Below are 19,451 nucleotides of genomic sequence, written 5' to 3'. Positions count from 1 at the left end.
CCCTAGATTTAATTTGGAGTGCTGCCTATAGAATCCTAATATAAAGGCCAGACTGAAGCTAGACTTTTTTTTTTCCAGTTTCATAAAGAGTACACAAGTATTAGAAGCTCTGCCAAGTTTTCATTGCTGTCATTGGAGATATTACCCCCTTATTTTCTGTCTTGGTGACCACACAGGAAGAGAGGGTAATCAGATCAATGGGGGAGGTTCTACCTATCCTCACTGTACTGAACAAATGTATTTTGTTTAAGGCAATCGAGGATAGGTAGAACTTCAACTGTATAGAAAGTAGGGATGCACGATACCATTTTTTTTTTCCAATGAATACGAGTACCACCGATACATATTTTTTTTTTTTTTTTAGTACTCGCCGATACCTACCGCACCTGTTTTGTTTTCACTTCAGCTGTCAGCAATGGTACAAAGCATTGAAAGTTATTTACAAATGAAATAAATAGATTTTTTTTTTTTTTTTAATTTTACGCTTTTTCAATGTGAAATGTGTAAATATATGTTAATATATATGTGTAAAATATTCACTAACAAAGCAAACAAAAAAAAGTTGTAACTGTTTATCGTTTATAAAATAGATGTGAAAAAAAAAAAAAAAAAAGCAGGAAACAAATTAAATGGAGGATAATAGGGAGTTAATTAAGGCTAATTAGAGTAAATTAAGGTTTAATAAGGGGTTAAACAGAGGAACATTTGTTCATCCCTTTGATCTGCAGATGAAGAAACAGATTCAAAAAGAAACATGGTTTCTTTTTATTTTAATGTTTCAGCAGCTGAGCAATGTTGTTAATAAACATTCCTGGCTGCTTTTTTTTTTTTTTTTTTTTTTTTTGACAGCTCCAATTACCAGACTTCTTTAACACTTCAGCTGTCAACAGGGGAGACCCACTGACAGCTCAAAGAACCAAGCCTGAAAGTATTGGTTTCAGGTATCGGTGCATTTTGCAGGCGTACCGATACTTGCGCAAATACTCAGTATTGGCACCGATACTAGTATCGGCGCAACCCTAAAAGAAAGTAAATGAATCGGCCGTAGCAAATAAATCCCTTTCTCCAAGTGCACACAAAGTACAAACCTATGCAATTATACTATTCAAGAGAAAAAAGAGTTAATTGCACAATCAGCGGCTGCTATAAATCATTCATAATATATGCTTCAAAATTGAAAATCACAGCATTAGCAGTGCTCCTCAGGTATAGTTCACCCTTTGAGTCTTTAAAAGTCCAAAATAAAACCATAAAATGTCCTAAAATAGTTCTTAGGGATCAAACACCAGATTCCATCCAAGAGTCCCATCACCGCACCTCGTGAGAACCTCTCCCTTTGGATATTGAGCTCACCAGATCTCTGTATATAACGAGCCGGAAAAGTAGTTCCTTTCTGCCTTTGGGGTCCTCTATGTGCGAGATGTTCCTCCCATCTAGATGTCTCCATTATCAAAGAAAACATGCTCATAGCGTAATTCCATCTTAAAATTACTTTAATTGTTGTTTGTGACTCCATTCAGAGAGATCATTCCCACTTCCTGTCCAGCCCCAGTGGGGGTCACAGGTGCCAATAAAAATCTGATATAGGTTCTAACCTTTTCGCACACTATCGGAAACTTAAAAATGAAAGGAAAAACTTTTTAGCCAGGAGTTGGCTTTTAAGACTCATATTCTAGTGCTAAGAAAAAATCAATTCTTTTAATTTTTAATGAGTACATAAGTGGGTTAAGAAATGTTTATATATCTGCTGGGTGTTCCTCTTAAATGTCTTCGAAAAATGATAACATTTCTTATTAGATTTTGTGTAACATAACTTTGTATATTTTCCAATGTTATATAATACAAAGAGAATTATAAAGTAAAACTTAATTTGTTGCACTCTCCTGTAGAGGTCGCTGTTGCTGGCAGACTCCAGTGCCACCTCCTGGTGATAAGGAGTACTGCACTCTATTTATAGTGCCTAAAACAAATAGACGTTCACTATGATATGCCAAAGTCTTCAGCTTGCTTAATACGTATATTGGTACATTTTATCTATATCTTTTCTGATTGGCAGGGAGCACTGGTACAAGCAGAATGAAGATGTCATGCTGAACTGCGTGGATCTCTCGTCCTTGGGTGGTGATCGCCCCATGATGCAGTTGAAGATCACGGCGCTCATGAGTGCTGATCTGTGTGTGAGTGAGAGACTGATGATGGGCAGTAGGAGGATAAGTGGGAGGAAATAGATGGAGAGCCTAAAGTGAGTGCATGATGGCAGAGGCGGGACAGGATCTTCTAGCACCCAAGGTGAAAAGTGCGCCTCCTCCCTTCATGAGCTGATAACTACATCAGCAGTACGGATTGCAGGCCTTGCCCTTTTTGCGCCAACCTCATACAGAAGTGTTCAAGGCTGTCGCTTATACAGCCTACCCCTAGGGCCCAACCCTGCATAAGAGCCAGTGGTGGGTTACAATAATGGGCTACAATAAGGGCAAAATGGGCTGCTGCCCAGGACTCCAGACTCCATATCAACCCTTAGGTTGAAGATTGTTTTAGTACGTAAGATTTTTATTCAGAAGGAGGTCAGCAATCACAGACTTAGCACCTAGTAACAGGGTCCTATTCAAAATGAATGATTCCAGTAAACCCATGAACTGAGTGCAGCCCGGGGACCGAAGGACAAGTAATCCACAGCTGATAAAGGCTCCCTTTCTGTCTAAAGTTGATGTAAACTCAAACAACTTAAAACTCATATAATCTTTATAGTTATAAAAAAAAAAAAAAATTACAAAAACTTAGTCTAAAGTTAAAAACATTTTTAACACATTTAATTTGATCTGCTTAAGTTATAATATTGAGCCTTCGTTCACACTGAACAAGACTTTAGGTCCATGCGACTTCGGGTGCCACCTCCCAACTATGTCAAAGAATACCAAGTATAAATCAATGGACTTTAAAAGGTACACAGGGACTATGTCTGAAAAAAACTAAAACTTTTTATTATTTCTATATCATATAAAATCTACATATATACTTATTCCAATGCATAACAAAAACCCTTCTTCATGATGGATCCCCTTCAAGTATATATGTAGCACCCTCTCAGTTAGGCCACTAGACAAATTTAGTTTTTGGCCATTTCTGTAATCAGGGGAGCAGTGGTTTGGTCTGGTCTGTTTAGGGCTTCACAGGCTGAGAGTTTGATTGTTCCCCCCTGATTCTACAAGGAGATTCTGGAGATTTGGGAAGGAGAATTCAGACAACCAGCCTGAATATTGAGCAGGGTCCATCCTGAGATGGAGGGGGGTGCCCATATGGTGGCTGGTACAAATATAGTCTGGAACCCTGGAGAGATTGTCTTTTTTTTCCCTCCTGAGCGAATTTATTGGTGACCTGAGAAGGGGGGGGATCCTGTGAGTAGAGTCTCATACTTGTGCTCAAGCCACTGTACTTCATGGTCCCCAGCCATGAACCGTAGACCTTTCCAGTCTGCCTTTACCTGTGCTAAAACTACTTAGTGGTCCCCAGCTATGAACTGTAGACTGTTCTAATCTGACTTTACCTGTAAAGCTACTTCGTGGTGCCCAGCCATGAATCATAGACTGTTCTAGTCTGCCTTTACCTGTGCTCAAGCTACTTCACGGTTCCCAGCCGTGAACCGTAAGACTGCTCCAGTCTGCCTTTACCTGTGCTATAGCTACTTCATGGTTCCCAGCCATGATCTGTGGACTGTTCCAGTCTGACTTTATCTGTGCTAAAGCTATTCATGGTCCCCAGCCGTGATCCATTCATTGTTGCAGTCTGCCTTTACCTGTACTCAAGCTACTTCATGGTCCCCAGACATGAATCATAGACTGTTTTAGTGTGCCCTCACCTGTGCTCAAGCTACTTCATGGTCCCCACCATGAACCGTAGATTGTTCCAGTCTGCCTTTACCTATGCTAAAGCTACTTCGTGGTCCCCAGCCATGAACCATAGACTGTTCCAGTCTGCCTTTACCTGTGCTCAGGCTACTTCATGGTCCCCAGCCATGAACCGTAGACTGTTTTAGTCTGCCTTTACCTGTGCTCAAGCTACTTCACGGTCCCCAGCTGTGAATGATAGACTGTTTCAGTCTGCCTATACGTGTGCGCAAGCTACTTCATGGTCCCCAGCCATGAACTATGGACTGTCCCAGTCTGCCTTTACCTGTGCTCAAGCTACTTCATGGTCCCCAGCTGTAAATCTGTAGACAGTTCCAAATATACCTGTACTTGTGCTACTGTTACTGAGTGAGAAGTGTCCTCTGCCAGGTATACCTCGTTTTGAAGTATCACATACCACCCTTAACCTCCTCCTGTTACCTGGTTACCGTAAAAGTCCATTGATTTAAACTTGGTATTCTGATCTGCAGTTTTCATTTAATGAAAACTTGGTGATCTTGCTATGAAGGTCCCTGTGCTGGCACTTCCTGTTGAGAAGATGGTTTATGTACCAAAGGGTTCTAGGCTTTGGGCCCATCTGCATGGGAAAATGCAGCTTGCTCCCAAAGTATTCCATTCCATAATTGCATTTGCATCAGTTTGATGACCATTGACAGGTGCATTTTAACTGCTTCTAAGTCGCATCAATCTGCTTCAAGCTGCTTTTGCATTCCCGTTGATTTATATGGGAAAAGCAACAGTTCTGATGCAAATAAGAAGCAGCACATTCCTTTCAATCAATATAGCGCTTTCCTTTGGTGGTATTTAATCACCACTGGGTTTTTTATTTTTTGCTAAACAAACGAAAAAAGACCAAAAATTTTGATTTAAAAAAAAAAACATTTTTCATCGTTTGTTATAAAATTTTGAAAACAGGTCATTTTTCTCCTTCACTGATGGGTGCTGATGAGGCAGCACTGATGGACACTGATAGGCTGCACTGATGAGGTGGCACTGGTGGGCACTGATGAGACTGCACTGATAGGTGGCACTGATAGTCAGCACTGATGAGCACTGGTAAGTGGCACGGATAGGTGACACTGATGGTGGTGTTGGACTCTTCCACTGTTCCATCTGGTGCTCCTGTCGTCCTTCACGCACTACTTGGTGTAGGACAGGTTCACTTGAATAGATACATACTGGATCAGAAAATGCCACTGATTGTATTATTTTCCATTCATTTAGAAAGTTCTGTCTGTGTGTTTGTCTGATCCATCTCGGAGGAAGGAGCTTAGTCCACACAGGATATTGTCCATCATGGAGGGCGAGGTGAGTGTCTATGACCCGGAGAGAATAGCACACTCGTACATCGGTGGTCAGTAGCTCTGATACAACCAAACACTTCCACACCTTTCCCATCTTTGCTGCAGGACTCTACTTTCTCCTTTCTGTCAGAGCAACAGAACCGTCACCTACAGAACTCCGTTCGCAGGCTCAGCCGGGTTGGAAAGGTAGATACAATACTATGTTATTATTATTATTATAAGTGTAATAGTAGGGATTTGCTTTAAAGTCCAGAGACAATCTACAAAGTCACTTTGTCAGAGCAGCAATGCACAATTCATCTTCCACTGCTTGGCATAACTGGGAACTTGACATTTTTTTGCTTCTATTGCTGGCTTGTTGCTGGCTTGTTACTGGCCTGACTCCACAATTCTCCACATAAAAGAATAAATTCTAAACTTGTGCCGCCACTGCTGCCTAGAAAATTACTAGCAAATGATCAATGACAATGTAAACATAATAAGTGCTGCAAGGTGGCAATGGTGGTGTGTATGGCCACCATGGTGGACTTCATACACTCCGCCTCTACAGTGGTGGACTCCATACACTCTGCCCCTGCAGTGGTGGACTCCAACATCCCCCTCTAGTGTCACATTTGTGGACGCCAAACACTCCGCCTCTACAGTGGTGGACTCCAACACCCCCCCCCCACAGTGCCACAGTTGTGGACTCCCTACACCCCTCCAACAGTGAGTGGTGGATTCCAACATTCACCCCACAGTTCCACTATGGTGGACTCCATACACCCCCCACCCACCCTACAGTAATGGACTCCAACACCCCCGGCAGAGCCACAGTGGTGGACTCCTTACACCCTCACACCCTGCCCTACGGTAGTGGACTCTAAAACCCTCCCCAACAGTGCCACAGTGGTGGAATCCATACACCTCAATCCTAAAGTAGTGGACTCCAACATTTCCAACAACAGTGCCATGGTGATGGACCTTATACACCTCCCCCTACAGTGGTGGACTCCAACCGCCCTGCTCCCCCCCCCCCCCCAACCTCTCAGAGTGGCCAACTTCCACAGCCTAGGCAGGCTGCTTTTGGCCTGCCGATGATCCTAGGTAACACCCATATGCAATGATGAGCCTCTATGATTGAAAATCAGATCCAGTCAACGAAAAAGGCAGGCCAGGGAAAATCAGGCTGAGGAGGGCCACATGATGCTGTTCTCCAGCCAGGAAATTAGGTGGGTTCTATCCGACTTGCTGGCGCTTCTGTTTAGTAATAGGGGAGGTATAACACAGCCCCAAATCATCTCCTGTTTTCTCTCCCAGCATGCCAAGCAGAAACAAGTGCGGGTCTTGGTGGACGCGGAGTATACGTACATCAACCCCGCTCTCAGTCTGATCACCATGGCCATGATGGCTCAGTGCAACCGCCAGGAGCCGTGGATCTGGAACACCTACCAATGCTATTTGAAGGTACTTCCTGTGAATTATAGCCTAGACATGTATAAACTGAGGTTGCCTCGTGCAAATTTAGATAAAAATTTAAAAAGTTATCAAGCTTGATAACTAAGGATACGTTTTTGGGCTTCTTTGGTAATAAGCCATTAAAGAGAACCAGCCTCTAATCGGTATTCATATTTCTCTCCACTCATGTATTTTTATATACAAAATAAACAATCTGTGTTAGGCTATCAAAATAAATATTAATTCATATCAAGTGCTTATCACAAACAAAATAAATACTTAAAAATAATGTGCATATATAAACATATAAATAATGAAAGAATAGCAAGTGAAAGTATTCTACTCACTTATCGTAAAAAGCATGATCATCTCTGTGGCCCCCGTCACTATGTCCGTTCAGACGAAACACATAGAGCGGAGCTACATCCTCTTTTATATGGTATATGTGTGTTGATCGATGGAATACCTTAATGTGACCTGCTACAAAGTGGTGGTATAAGCTGCTGGCTGTGGAAACGTTGGTTCAACTCCCATCCATCCATCCTCGTTTTTTCTGATTTTTGGGAATTTTCCTTACAAGCATTGTTAGACCTTTTATAATTTGAGATCTAGCTTTCTGGTTAGCGGCTAACTGGTGATTTGGTGCACAGAGGTTTTTATGGAAGAGGAATCTTTTATGATCTCGAGTTGCCGGTTTCTTTCTGATTGCAGGCACTTATTTATGTGAAGGACTTTGAGTTTGCGCTTTTCTTTTATGGGACATGTTTATGAACTGTCAATTTTTTTATTATTTATTTGCGGTATTTCATGCACTTATTGTATCCTACTCAGATATCACAAAAAGCAAGTCAGCGTGTCACAGATACAGCATCCAGCATCCTGGTGGGCATGATGACGTCACCGATGAAACTCCACCACACTGTCACGCTTACCCCAAACGCAGGTGGTCAGACACTATAGATGGCTACTGTGTTCTTCTCCTATAGCAGCCCCCCTCCCCATAAGGGAAGCAGGCCTACAGGTACTTGTTTGCCCCCAGGTCTTATACACAATGCTGTAGTGCCTGGCCACCATGCCAGGGCAAGCACGAACTGAGCAAAGCAAACAGGTACTTGCTGTTGGCAGATAGGCAAAGTGGTTCTATGACAGTCCAGGTAAAAGACAGGCTGAGTTTAGGGAATAGTCCAATATCCGGTCCAAGGTCATACACAGGGAAATCCAAACTAACAGAGCAGGGCAGACAGACAGGGGGGGGGGCTTGATCACGAATTACACACGTATCACTCTCTATCGCAAGCATGCGAGTGAGTGTTTGGCTGGCTTATAGTTTTGGTTTCCACCCAGAGACTGACCACATCAATCACCTTGCAGGTGAATAAAGACAGGGAGAATGCCATAGCCAAAAGCAGGATGCTGGAACGAGGAGCAGGAGCGCTAGACGCTCCTGACACATACGTGTTTCGTCTGAACGGACGTCGCCACAGGGGCCACGGAGATCATCTTGCTTTTTCCTGATATGTGAGTAGGATACTTGCACTTGATGCTTTTTCATTATTCATGTTCATATATGCACATTATTTTTAAGTATTCATTTAGTTTGTGATATGCACTAAAAAACTGGTCAGCCTTCATTGGGTCCTTACAGCTCAACACTGGGTTGGCATTGCTAACAAGGAGAGAATGTAGGTGAATAAAAGAACACACAGCTGTCCCTAAGAGGTAACAAACACAGTCCACAAAAAAGCATGCTCTATCGTGGATTACCTGGGCCACTGGGAACCGGTACTCTGGCCCAAATGCCTTTGGAATCTAGCAACAATCCTAAATACAATGAAGCCGGTTGCTCAGTAACATCCATTGAACAATTCCTTATTGGTTACATAGCAGGGTGCAGCAGTAATATGCTAACGCATTTTGGCCAAAGCCTTAGTCATAGGGGGAACTGCAGCTTAACCACTGCCGGACAGTCCACCGTCGTTATACGTCGGTACTTTGAAGAGGGGTATCGTTGTTATGGCAGCAGCTAGCTGCCATACCCGGTATCCTCTTCTTCAGCGGGCTGTCCGCTTCAAGATAAAAGTGGTCTCTGCGGCGGATTCGCTGTGCGATCACTTTTATCGGTGGCAGGGGAGAGAGGGCCCCCCTTCTGCGCGCTCCGGAGCGGGAGGGCCCCCCTTCTGCGCGCTCCGATGCCCTCCACCACTTACTGGAGCCGTCGGCAGCGGCGGAGGCGATCGGATCCTTCTCCTGACATGGGGACGAGTGAGGGGAAGATGGCCCCCACCCGTCTCCATATCATTGCAGGGCGGAAGGGATTTTTTTTTTTTCTTTTTTTTTTAAATGACATTTTTTTTTTTTATTGCATTTTAGTGTAAATATCAGATCTGAGGTCTTTTTGACCCCAGATCTCATATTTAAGAGGTCCTGTCATGCTTTTTTTCTGTTACAAGGGATGTTTACATTCCTTGTAATAGGAATAAAAGTGACAATTTTTTTAAAAATAACAGTGTAAAAAAAAATTATTTTTTTAAAAGCGCCCCGTCCCACCGAGTTTGTATGCAAAAGCGAATGCATACGTGAGTAGCGATCGCATATAAAAACGGTGTTCAAACCACACATGTGAGGTATCGCCGCAATTGGTAGAGTGAGAGCAATAATTCTAGCACTAGACCTCCTCTGTAACTCAAAACATGCAACCTGTAGAATTTTTTAAACGTCGCCCATGGAGATTTTTAAGGGTAAAAGTTTGTTGCCATTCCACGAGCGGGCACAATTTTGAAGCGCGACATGTTGGGTATCAATTTACTCGGCGTAACATTATCATTCACAATATTTAAAAAATTGGGCTAACTTTACTGTTGTCTTATTTGTTAGTTCAAAAAAAGTGTATTGTTTCCCAAAAAAGTGCGCTTGTAAGACCGCTGCGCAAATACAGTGTGACGGAAAGTATTGGAACGACCGCCATTTTATTCTCTAGGGTGTTAGAAAAAATATATATATAATGTTTGGGGGCACTAAGTAATTTTCTAGCAAAAAAAAAACCTGTTAACTTGTAAACAACAAATCTCAGAAAGAGGCTTGGTCCTTAAAGAGGAGGGCCCATTAAAAAAAAAAAAAAAATTTAAAAGTCAGCAGCTGCAGTATTAGTAGTACTAATACTGCAGCTGCTGACTTTTAATTGGACACTTACCTGTCCCAGGGTCCAGCGATGCGGGGGATCGAAGCCCCGCTCGTCTCCCCCTCTGTTTGGCGGCGCCGGCATTGCAACTGTGGGCACCGGGCTGTGGCTTCACAGCCGGGCACCCACTGCGCATGCACGAGCGGCGCCGTGTGCCATGATTGGCTGCTCAGTCACCTGGGTCCTGTAATGGGTCCCAGATGATTGACAAGAGGGAGGGAGCAGAGCGGAGCCCTTCCTGTGCCGAGATGGAAGTGATGTCACCAGCCCAGGCACTGAAAGAGGCAGACTACGAGGGACCCCCTAGCAACAGGCATTTAGAGGTTAGATAAAAAACAAATATATATTTTATTTTTTTTTTTTTATGAATTTGCATGCATTTTTTTTTTTTTTTTTTTTTTTTTTGGGGTGGAACACCACTTTAAGTGGTTAAGGTGCATTTTTGTAAGCTGCAGGGGGTGCCATTTTTGATTAAAAAAGGAGCCCGGGGTTAAGATCTAGTGACTCAGTACCAGTTTTGCTCCAGTAGGATTCAATACGGAACCTGTCCCAGGATTTGGACACGGCGGTGGGTTTGGGACTGTGTTTCGGGGTGAAGTTGGTGCGTGGGGCGTACATGGACAAGGAGAGGAAGTTGGCTAAAGTAAAGGGGTACCCCGACCCCATACAGCCAGACTGGGAAGCCACTAACCGAAGGTATGCTTACTTCATATTCTTTGTCTTCTATGGCAATGCCTCTTTTCCATAATCCATTTTCTCGTGACTTTTAACCTTTTTATATTCTTTAGTTACAACGGCTCCCTGGATAAGTTGCTGGATCTGATTGGACGGGAGGGGCAGCGTTATAATCTCATCATCGCCAGTCACAACGAGGAGTCTGTTCTTCACGCAGTACGCAGGTAAGTACAAGCAGCAAAGTTCTGACAATTCTTCACTGACAGTGATTCTTCCCCTCTGGACTACAGAACTGCTCCACCTCATGTTATGGAGATCAGTGGAGGGGAGGGGGGGGGTGTTCTGTAGTCCAGCAGAGGGGAACTCAGGCAGGGCTGACAACACTGTTTGAGATTTCAGTGTTGTCGGCTCAAACAAGAAGTTAGGAACTCATTGGATTTCTGGCAAATCAACAAATATTTTTGGTTTTATGTGTCAGATTCTTTGGTAGAGCTGCACGATTAATCGTTTAGAATCGTTATCGCGATTTTTTTTTTTCCCCGTTGCAATCTTGAAAAAAGTATTTCCTGATTCTTTCTATGCAAAGAATTCTCTCTGCTCTGCTAAAGCCGTCATAAGAAAGGAAAAAAAAAAACGGGCAGTCTGCCAAGAATCACAACATTCTTTAGCAGTGGAACTTAAGTATAAACATTGTAACTATTTGTCCTTTAGATCAAAGGAATACACTTTGGTGTGAAAATGAGGGAAGTTTAACCACTTAAACACTAAACCTTTTTCTGACATTTGTTGGTTTCATTTCATTGGATTGGATTTTTTTTTTTGCTAGAAAATTATAAAACCCCCAAACATATATATATATATATATATATATATATTTTTTAGTAGAGACCCTAGAGAATAAAATGGTGGTTGTTGCAACATTTTATGTCACACTGTATTTGCGCAGCGGTCATTCAAATGCAATTTTTTGGGAGAAAATTACACTTTAATGAATTAAAAAAAAAAAAAAACTAACCAGTAAAGTTAGCCCAATTTTTTTTTTTGTAAAAAGTGAAAGATTTTACGCCGCGAGAATCGTGGTCTTTTTATTCCAAGCAAAAAAAAATCATGATTCTCATTTTGGCCAGAATCGTGCATGCTCTATTATTTAGTGGAAGATATATTTGTGTATTTGGTAGTTCTGTTACAAATCAGTAAGATGTGATTTTTTTTTTCCGATTACAGGATGACGGAACTCGCCATTGACAAGCACAGCGGTGCGGTGTGTTTCGGACAGTTGCTGGGCATGTGTGACCACGTCTCACTCACGCTGGGTATGTTTCCTGTTAGGACACTCCATATCTAGATATTAGAGGCTTACAAATATCTAAAAGGATCCCTGCTCTCTGTGTGGAAGCAGCGCTCTGTCTGCGGAGGTCCAACACACCCCTTGATGTGTCAATGTTAGAGCTTTCCAATCAGCATTAACTTTACTGCTTGGAGAGATATATTGGCAGATTTTTCTTCTGCAGAGAGAGACCACTGCTTCCACAAAGAGAGCAAATGTCCTTCTCTGCAGCATGCGGGCGGAGGGACAGGCTTATCTACTCAGGCTGTGGCTGCTTTCGAGTGAAAAAAAAAATGCAAGGCTTTGGACACCTTTTATTTTGGTACACCTGGAATGTATTTAGATAAATTTAACCTGAAAGTTCACTTAGACTTTAAGCAGATCAATGTAACAATAAGGGCACTTTCACACTGGGGCGTTGGCGGTAAAGCGCCGCTATTTTTTACCGACGTTTTAGCGGTGCCTTTCAGCCGCTAGTGGGGCGCCTTTAACCCCCGCTAGCGGCCGAAAAAGGGTTAAAAGCGCCGCTTTTGATTTCAATGCATTGATTTCAATGGGCAGGGGGCGCTGTGAGAGCGGTGTATACATACCGCTCCTAAAGCGCCTCAAAGATGCGGCTTGCAGGACTTTTTTGACGTCCTGCCAGCGCACCGCCCCAGTGTGAGAGCACTCGGGCTTTCACATTGGAGTGAGAGGAGAGGCGCTTTACAGGCGCTATTTGTAGTGCTAAAGCACCTGTAAAGCACCTCAGTGTGAAAGGAGTCTAATCGATAAAAAAAAAAGCTTAAATGGCCAGTCCACCCGGATTTGATGTTTTAGTTATAAGTGAAACCTAGTGGGCTGAGGTAACCCCGACCTTTTTACTTAACCCCAATAGTAAGGCTGGATTCACACCTGAGCGCTTCCAGCTCATAAAATGCTCGTAAAACGCCCCGAAAAATGCCCAACAAGCAAAATCCCAATTATTTCAATGGCACCTGTTCACATCTGAGCGATTTGTCACCTGAAGCAAAACGCCTGAAAAATGCCCTAAGCGCAAAAAAAGAACATGAGCTTCTTTGGGGCAGATTACAGGTGTTTTTCTGCCTTTTACATTGGTGACCTGAACAAAATGGCGGCAAAAACGCACGACTTTGATCCCAGATCTGCTCCTATTCTCCTGGGAATTTTGGGTGTTCCATCTTCTGTTACATTTTAAATAAATAAAAAATACAGCAGAGATGATGGAACCCGTCATAATGGGCACAGCAGGTATACAGACCCGGCAACTCAGCACAGGGATGGAAGGTACCCTCACAATGAGCATGTTAGGTGTGCAGGCCCAGTACCCAGCACAGGAGTGGTGAGAACATCTCATAATGGGCACAGCAGGTGTACAGACCTGAGAACTGAGCATAGGGATGGTAGGTACCCTCACAATGGGCACAGCAGGTGTACAGGCCCAGTACCCAGCATAGGATTGGTGGGAACCTCTCATAATCAGCTGAGCAGGTGTGCAGACCTGGGAACTCAGCACAGGGATGGTGGGAACCCCTCATAATGGGCACAGCAGCTGTACATCGCTGGGAACTCAGCAGAGGGATGGTAGGTACCCTCACAATGGGCACATCAGGAGTGTAGGCCCAGTACCCAGCATAGGGTTGGTGGACACCCCTCATAATGGGCACAGCAGGTGTACAGACCTGAGAACTGAGCACAGGGATGGTGGGATCCCCTCATAATGGGCACGTCAGGTGTGCAGGCCCAGTACCCAGCACAGGGCTGGTGGGAACCCCTCATAATGGGCACATCAGGTGTACAGCAATGGGAACTCCCAGACAAGCAGACGAAACTGTCAGCATCTACCAACAAGTTTGTGTGAACTGGATCTTTGAAAGGTATGATCCAAAGAGCATGGGCTCCTGGCCTTTTTCTCTATGTACCTTATTTGATTTAATAGATATATTATATATTATTCTATTCTCCATTTTTTGCACTCTTTATTTTCCTTTTTTTTTATCCCTCCTCCAGGTCAGGCAGGCTATTTGGTGTATAAGTCTATTCCATATGGATCAGTGGATTCTGTGCTGCCCTATCTGATCCGGAGGGCCCAAGAGAACCAGAGTGTCCTGCAAGGGATCCGAAAGGAGAGAGACCTCCTACATAAAGAGTGGAGGAGACGTCTGTTTGGCCGAAACTAGAACCATCCAACAAGGGGACCCGAGACCCCCCCCAGACAGGAGGGGGATATTACAGGGGACTTTGTACATACATGGCCCATCCCGAGGGTTCCCCTGGAAGGATTCTCATCACCCCGAGCACAGTCTAGAGTTCTGCTCACTGATGTGTTACACTCAGAAATGTATTTAGTATCCATGCTGCCGTATATGATGATACCATTTTCTACAAGCTCTGCCCCAATGTGTCATGTGACTATTTCAATAAAACTTTTTCTAGAATGGGGTCTACTTTATGTTACTTACACACTTGAGGACCACCCACTACCTTTTTATTGCAGCAGGGTGGCCCAGCTGCGCTGGATTGTATGTGAGCCAACATTTCTGGCCAGGGGTCGCTGTCATTTACTACAGCACAAGTCGGTTAGCAGGTCCTGGCCAATGATGTATAGTTTGGGCCTGCTGAGCGGCTTAGCGAATGACAGTACAGAGTCCTGTGTTTATTAACAACACAGAGCTCTGTACACAGAGCAGAAATGGGATTGTGTTTTCTCCCTGCTTTGCACAGCCACATCTATTAGTAAAAGCAGAGCACATTACACACTGTTAGGCACACAGTTAACCCCTTGATTGCCCCTAGATAGTAACCCCTTCCCAACAAATGTCATTAGTACAGTGACAGTGTATAGTATTATCACTGTATTAGTGTCACTGGAGATGTCAGTGTCTTAATTCCCACTCAGTGTTCGTTAATGTCAGATTGTCCGCCACACCACTCTAAGTTGCTGATCACCGCCATTACATAGTAGGTGAGGTTGAAAAAAGACACAAGTCCATCAAGTCCAACCTATGTGTGATTATGTGTCGGTATTACATTGTATATCCCTGTATGTTGTGGTCATCCAGGTGCTTATCTAATAGTTTCTATCTAAGTTTTATGAAAATATTGATGCCCCCTGCTAAGACCACCCCCTGTGGAAGGGAATTCCACATCCTTGCCGCTCTTACAGTAAAGAACCCTCTACGTAGTTTAAGGTTAAACCTCTTTTCTTCTAATTTTAATGAGTGGCCACGAGTCTTGTTAAACTCCCTTCCTCGAAAAAGTTTTATCCCTATTGTGGGGTCACCAGTACGGTATTTGTCTTCTCCAGAGAGAATAAGTTCAGTGCTCACAACCTTTCCTCATAACTAATATCCTCCAGACCCTTTATTAGCTTTGTTGCCCTTCTTTGTACTCGCTCCATTTCCAGTACATCCTTCCTGAGGACTGGTGCCCAGAGCTGGACAGCATACTCTAGGTGCGGCCGGACCAGAGTCTTGTACAGCGGGAGAATAATCGTTTTATCTCTGGAGTTGATCCCCTTTTTAATGCCAATATTCTGTTTGCTTTGTTAGCAGCAGCTTGGCATTGCATGACATTGGTGAGCCGATCATCTACTAGGACCCCCAGGTCCTTTTCCATCCTAGATTCCCCCAGAGGTTCTCCCCCCAGTGTATAGATTGCATTCAGATTTTTGACACCCAAATGCATTATTTTACATTTTTCTACATTGAACCTCATTTGCCATGTAGTCGCCCACCCCATTAATTTGTTCAGATCTTTTTGCAAGGTTTCCACATCCTGCGGAGAAGTTATTGCCCTGCTTAGCTTAGTATCATCCGCAAATACAGAGATTGAACTGATTACCCCATCCTCCAGGTAGTTTATGAACAAATTAAATAGGATTGGTCCCAGAACAGAACCCTGGGGAACCCCACTACTAGCATAAAAAAAAAAAATAAAAAAATAAAAAAATTCCCGTATATATACCATAGTTTGTAGATGCTATAACTTTCATGCAAACCAATCAATTATTGTGATTTTTTTTTTTACCAAAGACATGAAGCAGAATACATTTTGACCTACATTTATAAAGAAATTAGATTTTTTTTTTTTTTTTTTATTGGATATGTTTTATAGCTGAAAGTAAAAAAAAAAATTCTACATTTTTGGCCTTTTTTTGTTTATATAATAATTAAAAAAGCAGTGGTGATCAAATACCACCAAAAGAAAGCTCTATTTGTGTGAAAAAAATGATATAAATTTCTATAAATTTATTTAGATTTTAAATTTCTATAAATTTCATTTGTGTAGTGTTGCATGACCGCGCAATCGACAGTTAAAGTTGCGCATTGTTGAATAGCAAGAAATAGTCTGGTCATGAATGGGGTAAAACCTTCCGGAGCTTAAGTGGTTACTGTATAGAGCACCAGGCAAACCGTAAGAAGAGAAAAAAAAAAATCATAGCAAAGATCTCCTCTACTAGTGTTGCCAACTTACCAGATTGAAATTTACTGACAAAACATCCAAAATTTACTGGCACAGTCAAGTTTTTACCGGCATTTCCAAAAGTTACAAAATGACAGTTTTACGTGCAAATTTCAGTATTTAGACAACAAGTACAATATGCAGTCAGCAATGTGATTGAAGGTAGATAAAAACGTATTTCTTATTTTATTTTCGATATAAGGCCTCTTGCACACTGTAGCTTTTTTTACTGAGCTAAAATACAGCCCATTAATTGTAATGTGCCTATGCATACAAGTGTCGTGCATTCTTCAGTAGAAAAAAAAAATTTTTTTTGAAAAATCTGCATTTTTGGTCAATAATTTACTCCTCATGCGTGCAAATGCCCATTCACATATTGAGCAGAACAAAAGCGTGAGAATAAGTTTTCACGCATGCACGTGAATTTGCGGAAATTGCGCAAACACATACGCGTGAAAATGCACGCAAATATAGAGAAAAAAAAAAAACTTCTGAAAAAGTAGATGCTCAAACAGGAGTATCGTGTGCAAGAGGACTAATAAGTAAGTAGCTCTGGGACAGGACTAAGGAGGGCAAATAATTAGAATGGACAGGCACATTTGGCGCCCTTGAACCATGACATTATACAACACGCTAAAAACACCCTGGGCTCTGCCAGAGGCAAACACCCCGGGGTCTTCTGGAAGCAAAAACACCCCGGGGTCTTCTGGAAGCAAAAACACCCCGGGGTCTTCCAGAGGCAAAAACACCCAGTGTCTTCTGGAGGCAAAAACACCCTGGGGTCAGTGGGAGACAAAAACATCACAGGGTCTGCAGGAGGCAAAAATATCACGGAGACTTCCGGAGGCAAAAACACCCCGGGGTCTTCTGCAGGCAAAAACACCCCGGGGTCTTCTGCAGGCAAAAACACCCCGGGGTCTTCCGCAGGCAAAAACAGCCCGGGGTCTTCCGCAGGCAAAAACAGCCCGGGGTCTTCCGCAGGCAAAAACACCCCGGGGTCTTCCGCAGGCAAAAACATCATGAGGTCAGCAGGAGGCAAAAATACCCTGGCATCAACAGTAGGAAAAACTGCTCTCGGGTCAGCAGAAGGCAAAAAGATTACAGGGTCAGCGGGAGGCAAAAACACATCACAGGGTCTGCCAGAGGCAAAAACACCCTGGGGTCAGCAGGAGGCAAAAACATCACAGGGTCTAATGGAGGCAAAAACACCCTAGGGTTAGCCAGGGGCAAAAACGCCCTGGGGTCAGCAGGAGGCAAAAACATCATGGGCTTTGATGGAGGCAAAAATTCCCCATGGTGAGCAGAAAGCTAAATGCTCCAGCAGGAGGCAAGAGTGCCCCAGGGTCAGCAGGTAGCAAAAATGCCCCAGCATCAGTGTAAGGCAAAAGCAACCCAACATCAGTGGAAGTCAAAAATGCCCCAGGGTCAGCAGGGAGCAAAAACACCCTGGGGTCAGCATGAGGCAAAAAAAAAAAAAATGCCATGGCGTCAGTGGAAGGGGAATGGGTGCAGCACTGGACAGAGGTCTGGCTTTTTACAGATACTAGTAAAATGGTGGAGACATGGGTAGGGTTGCCACCTCATCCCTTTAAACCCGAACACAAATTAATTACACGGGTTCTGTGGCTGATTAAGGTGGTAATTAAACTCACTTGGTGCCTTATCTGCATTAAATCAGCCTCAGAACCTGTATAATTCATATGTGTTTGGGTTTAAAGGCATTAGGTGTCAAGCCTAGACATGGGATGGGTCATCAGGCCCCTGGATTTTTTTCACATCCCGGGACAATCCCGCAGACAGTGGGATGAATGAGAAGCGGTGGCGGCCTGTGCTCAAAATTTTTGGGGGGGCGCCAACAAACTGAAAAATTCTGAAAAATACTTTAAAAAAAAAACATCAATTGCAGCCTCACTGTGCCCATCAAATGCAGCCTCACTGTGCCCATCAAATGTAGCCACTGTGCCAGCAAATGCAGCCCCTGTGTCCATCATTTGCAGCCACTGTGCCCACCAAATACAGTCATTGTGCACATCATGTGCAGCCATTGTGCCCACCAAATACAGTCACTGTGCCCATCATATGCAGCCACTGTGCCCACCAACCCCCCCCCACTCTCGGAGGGCTCGCGGCTCTGGTAGCACCCTCAACCCCCTCGTGCAGCAGCTCCAAGTGCACCAGAGCGGCAGCCACTTCCGCTCCAGCATGTCTCCTGGCCTGACGCTTAGGCCAATCAGGAAACAGGTCTGACGCCCTGCCTCCTGATTGGCGGGGAGGAAGGTTAGTGTGAAAAATAGCGAAAATTAATTTGCTTATTGTCACACAATTGGGTGGGATCAGGGCGCACTCTCTGCGCCCCGAGCCCACCCTAATTTGAAGCCTATTAGAGCCTCTGGCTCTAATCAGGTGCTTCAAAAAGTACCAACCCCTGCCGCCCCCCGCCATAGGAATCCATGCATCCGGCTTTCTAAAGGGGCGGGGCGCATGGATGGGAGGGGGAGCAGCGCCCGTGCAACCACGATTTACACGGGCCGCCACGGATGAGAAGTATGTACAGTGTAAAGTCACACCCTTCACACAACATTTGCAGAAAATCAGGGATCCTGGCTTTGCAGATATTACAATATGCATAGGTCTAAGTTGGCGAATTGCATCAAAACAATCAAATGTCGCATAATATGCGATGCGAACCACGGATTCCTGTTTGATGCAAACCATTGCTAGAAATATATCATATAAAGGGTTCATTCAGAATCTATAGGGCAGGGATATGCAGTTAGCGGACCTCCAGCTGTTGCAAAACTACAAGTCCCATCATGTCTCTGCCTCTGGGAGTCTCGCTATGCCTCATGGGACTTGTAGTTCTGCAACAGCTGGAGGTCCGCTAATTGCATATCCCTGCTATAGGGTTACCATGTGGTCACACCCCTGCAGCGTCCCATATGTTATATGTGAAGTATCTGGATCTGAGCACAGACCTATCTTCATTATTATTATTATTATATTCTTTTATTTATAAATACAAAGTATCTTTTCATTCCTCGGCCCCGGACTCTGCATTGAGTATAACAATGGCTCATGTTGGTGAATGGATTAGACTCAGCAGCTCTTGTGTGTTCTCTGATTGGTGAACTTTGATCCATGGCGGTGGTTGTTTGCTGGCT

The 19,451-nt window shown here is 43.8% G+C and overlaps 1 protein-coding gene across 1 annotated transcript in view; it reads left to right on the top strand.

The window, feature by feature from the left end:
* Window positions 1–14,264, top strand: part of LOC141148495 (hydroxyproline dehydrogenase-like) — a 29,568-nt gene extending 15,304 nt beyond the window's left edge. Inside the window, exons 3-10 of the mRNA XM_073636015.1 lie at window positions 2,057–2,177; window positions 5,130–5,213; window positions 5,315–5,395; window positions 6,509–6,655; window positions 10,354–10,520; window positions 10,613–10,723; window positions 11,724–11,812; window positions 13,837–14,264. Of these exons, the coding sequence (XP_073492116.1) occupies window positions 2,057–2,177; window positions 5,130–5,213; window positions 5,315–5,395; window positions 6,509–6,655; window positions 10,354–10,520; window positions 10,613–10,723; window positions 11,724–11,812; window positions 13,837–14,006 (970 nt within the window). The 3' untranslated portion in view covers window positions 14,007–14,264. The remainder of the gene's footprint in view (window positions 1–2,056; window positions 2,178–5,129; window positions 5,214–5,314; window positions 5,396–6,508; window positions 6,656–10,353; window positions 10,521–10,612; window positions 10,724–11,723; window positions 11,813–13,836) is intronic.
* The last annotated feature ends 5,187 nt before the right edge of the window (window positions 14,265–19,451 follow it).

This window comes from Aquarana catesbeiana, linkage group LG06 (assembly GCF_042186555.1).
Source record: "Aquarana catesbeiana isolate 2022-GZ linkage group LG06, ASM4218655v1, whole genome shotgun sequence".
NCBI lineage: Eukaryota > Metazoa > Chordata > Amphibia > Anura > Ranidae > Aquarana > Aquarana catesbeiana.
This window is presented reverse-complemented; position numbering and strand designations above follow the sequence as displayed.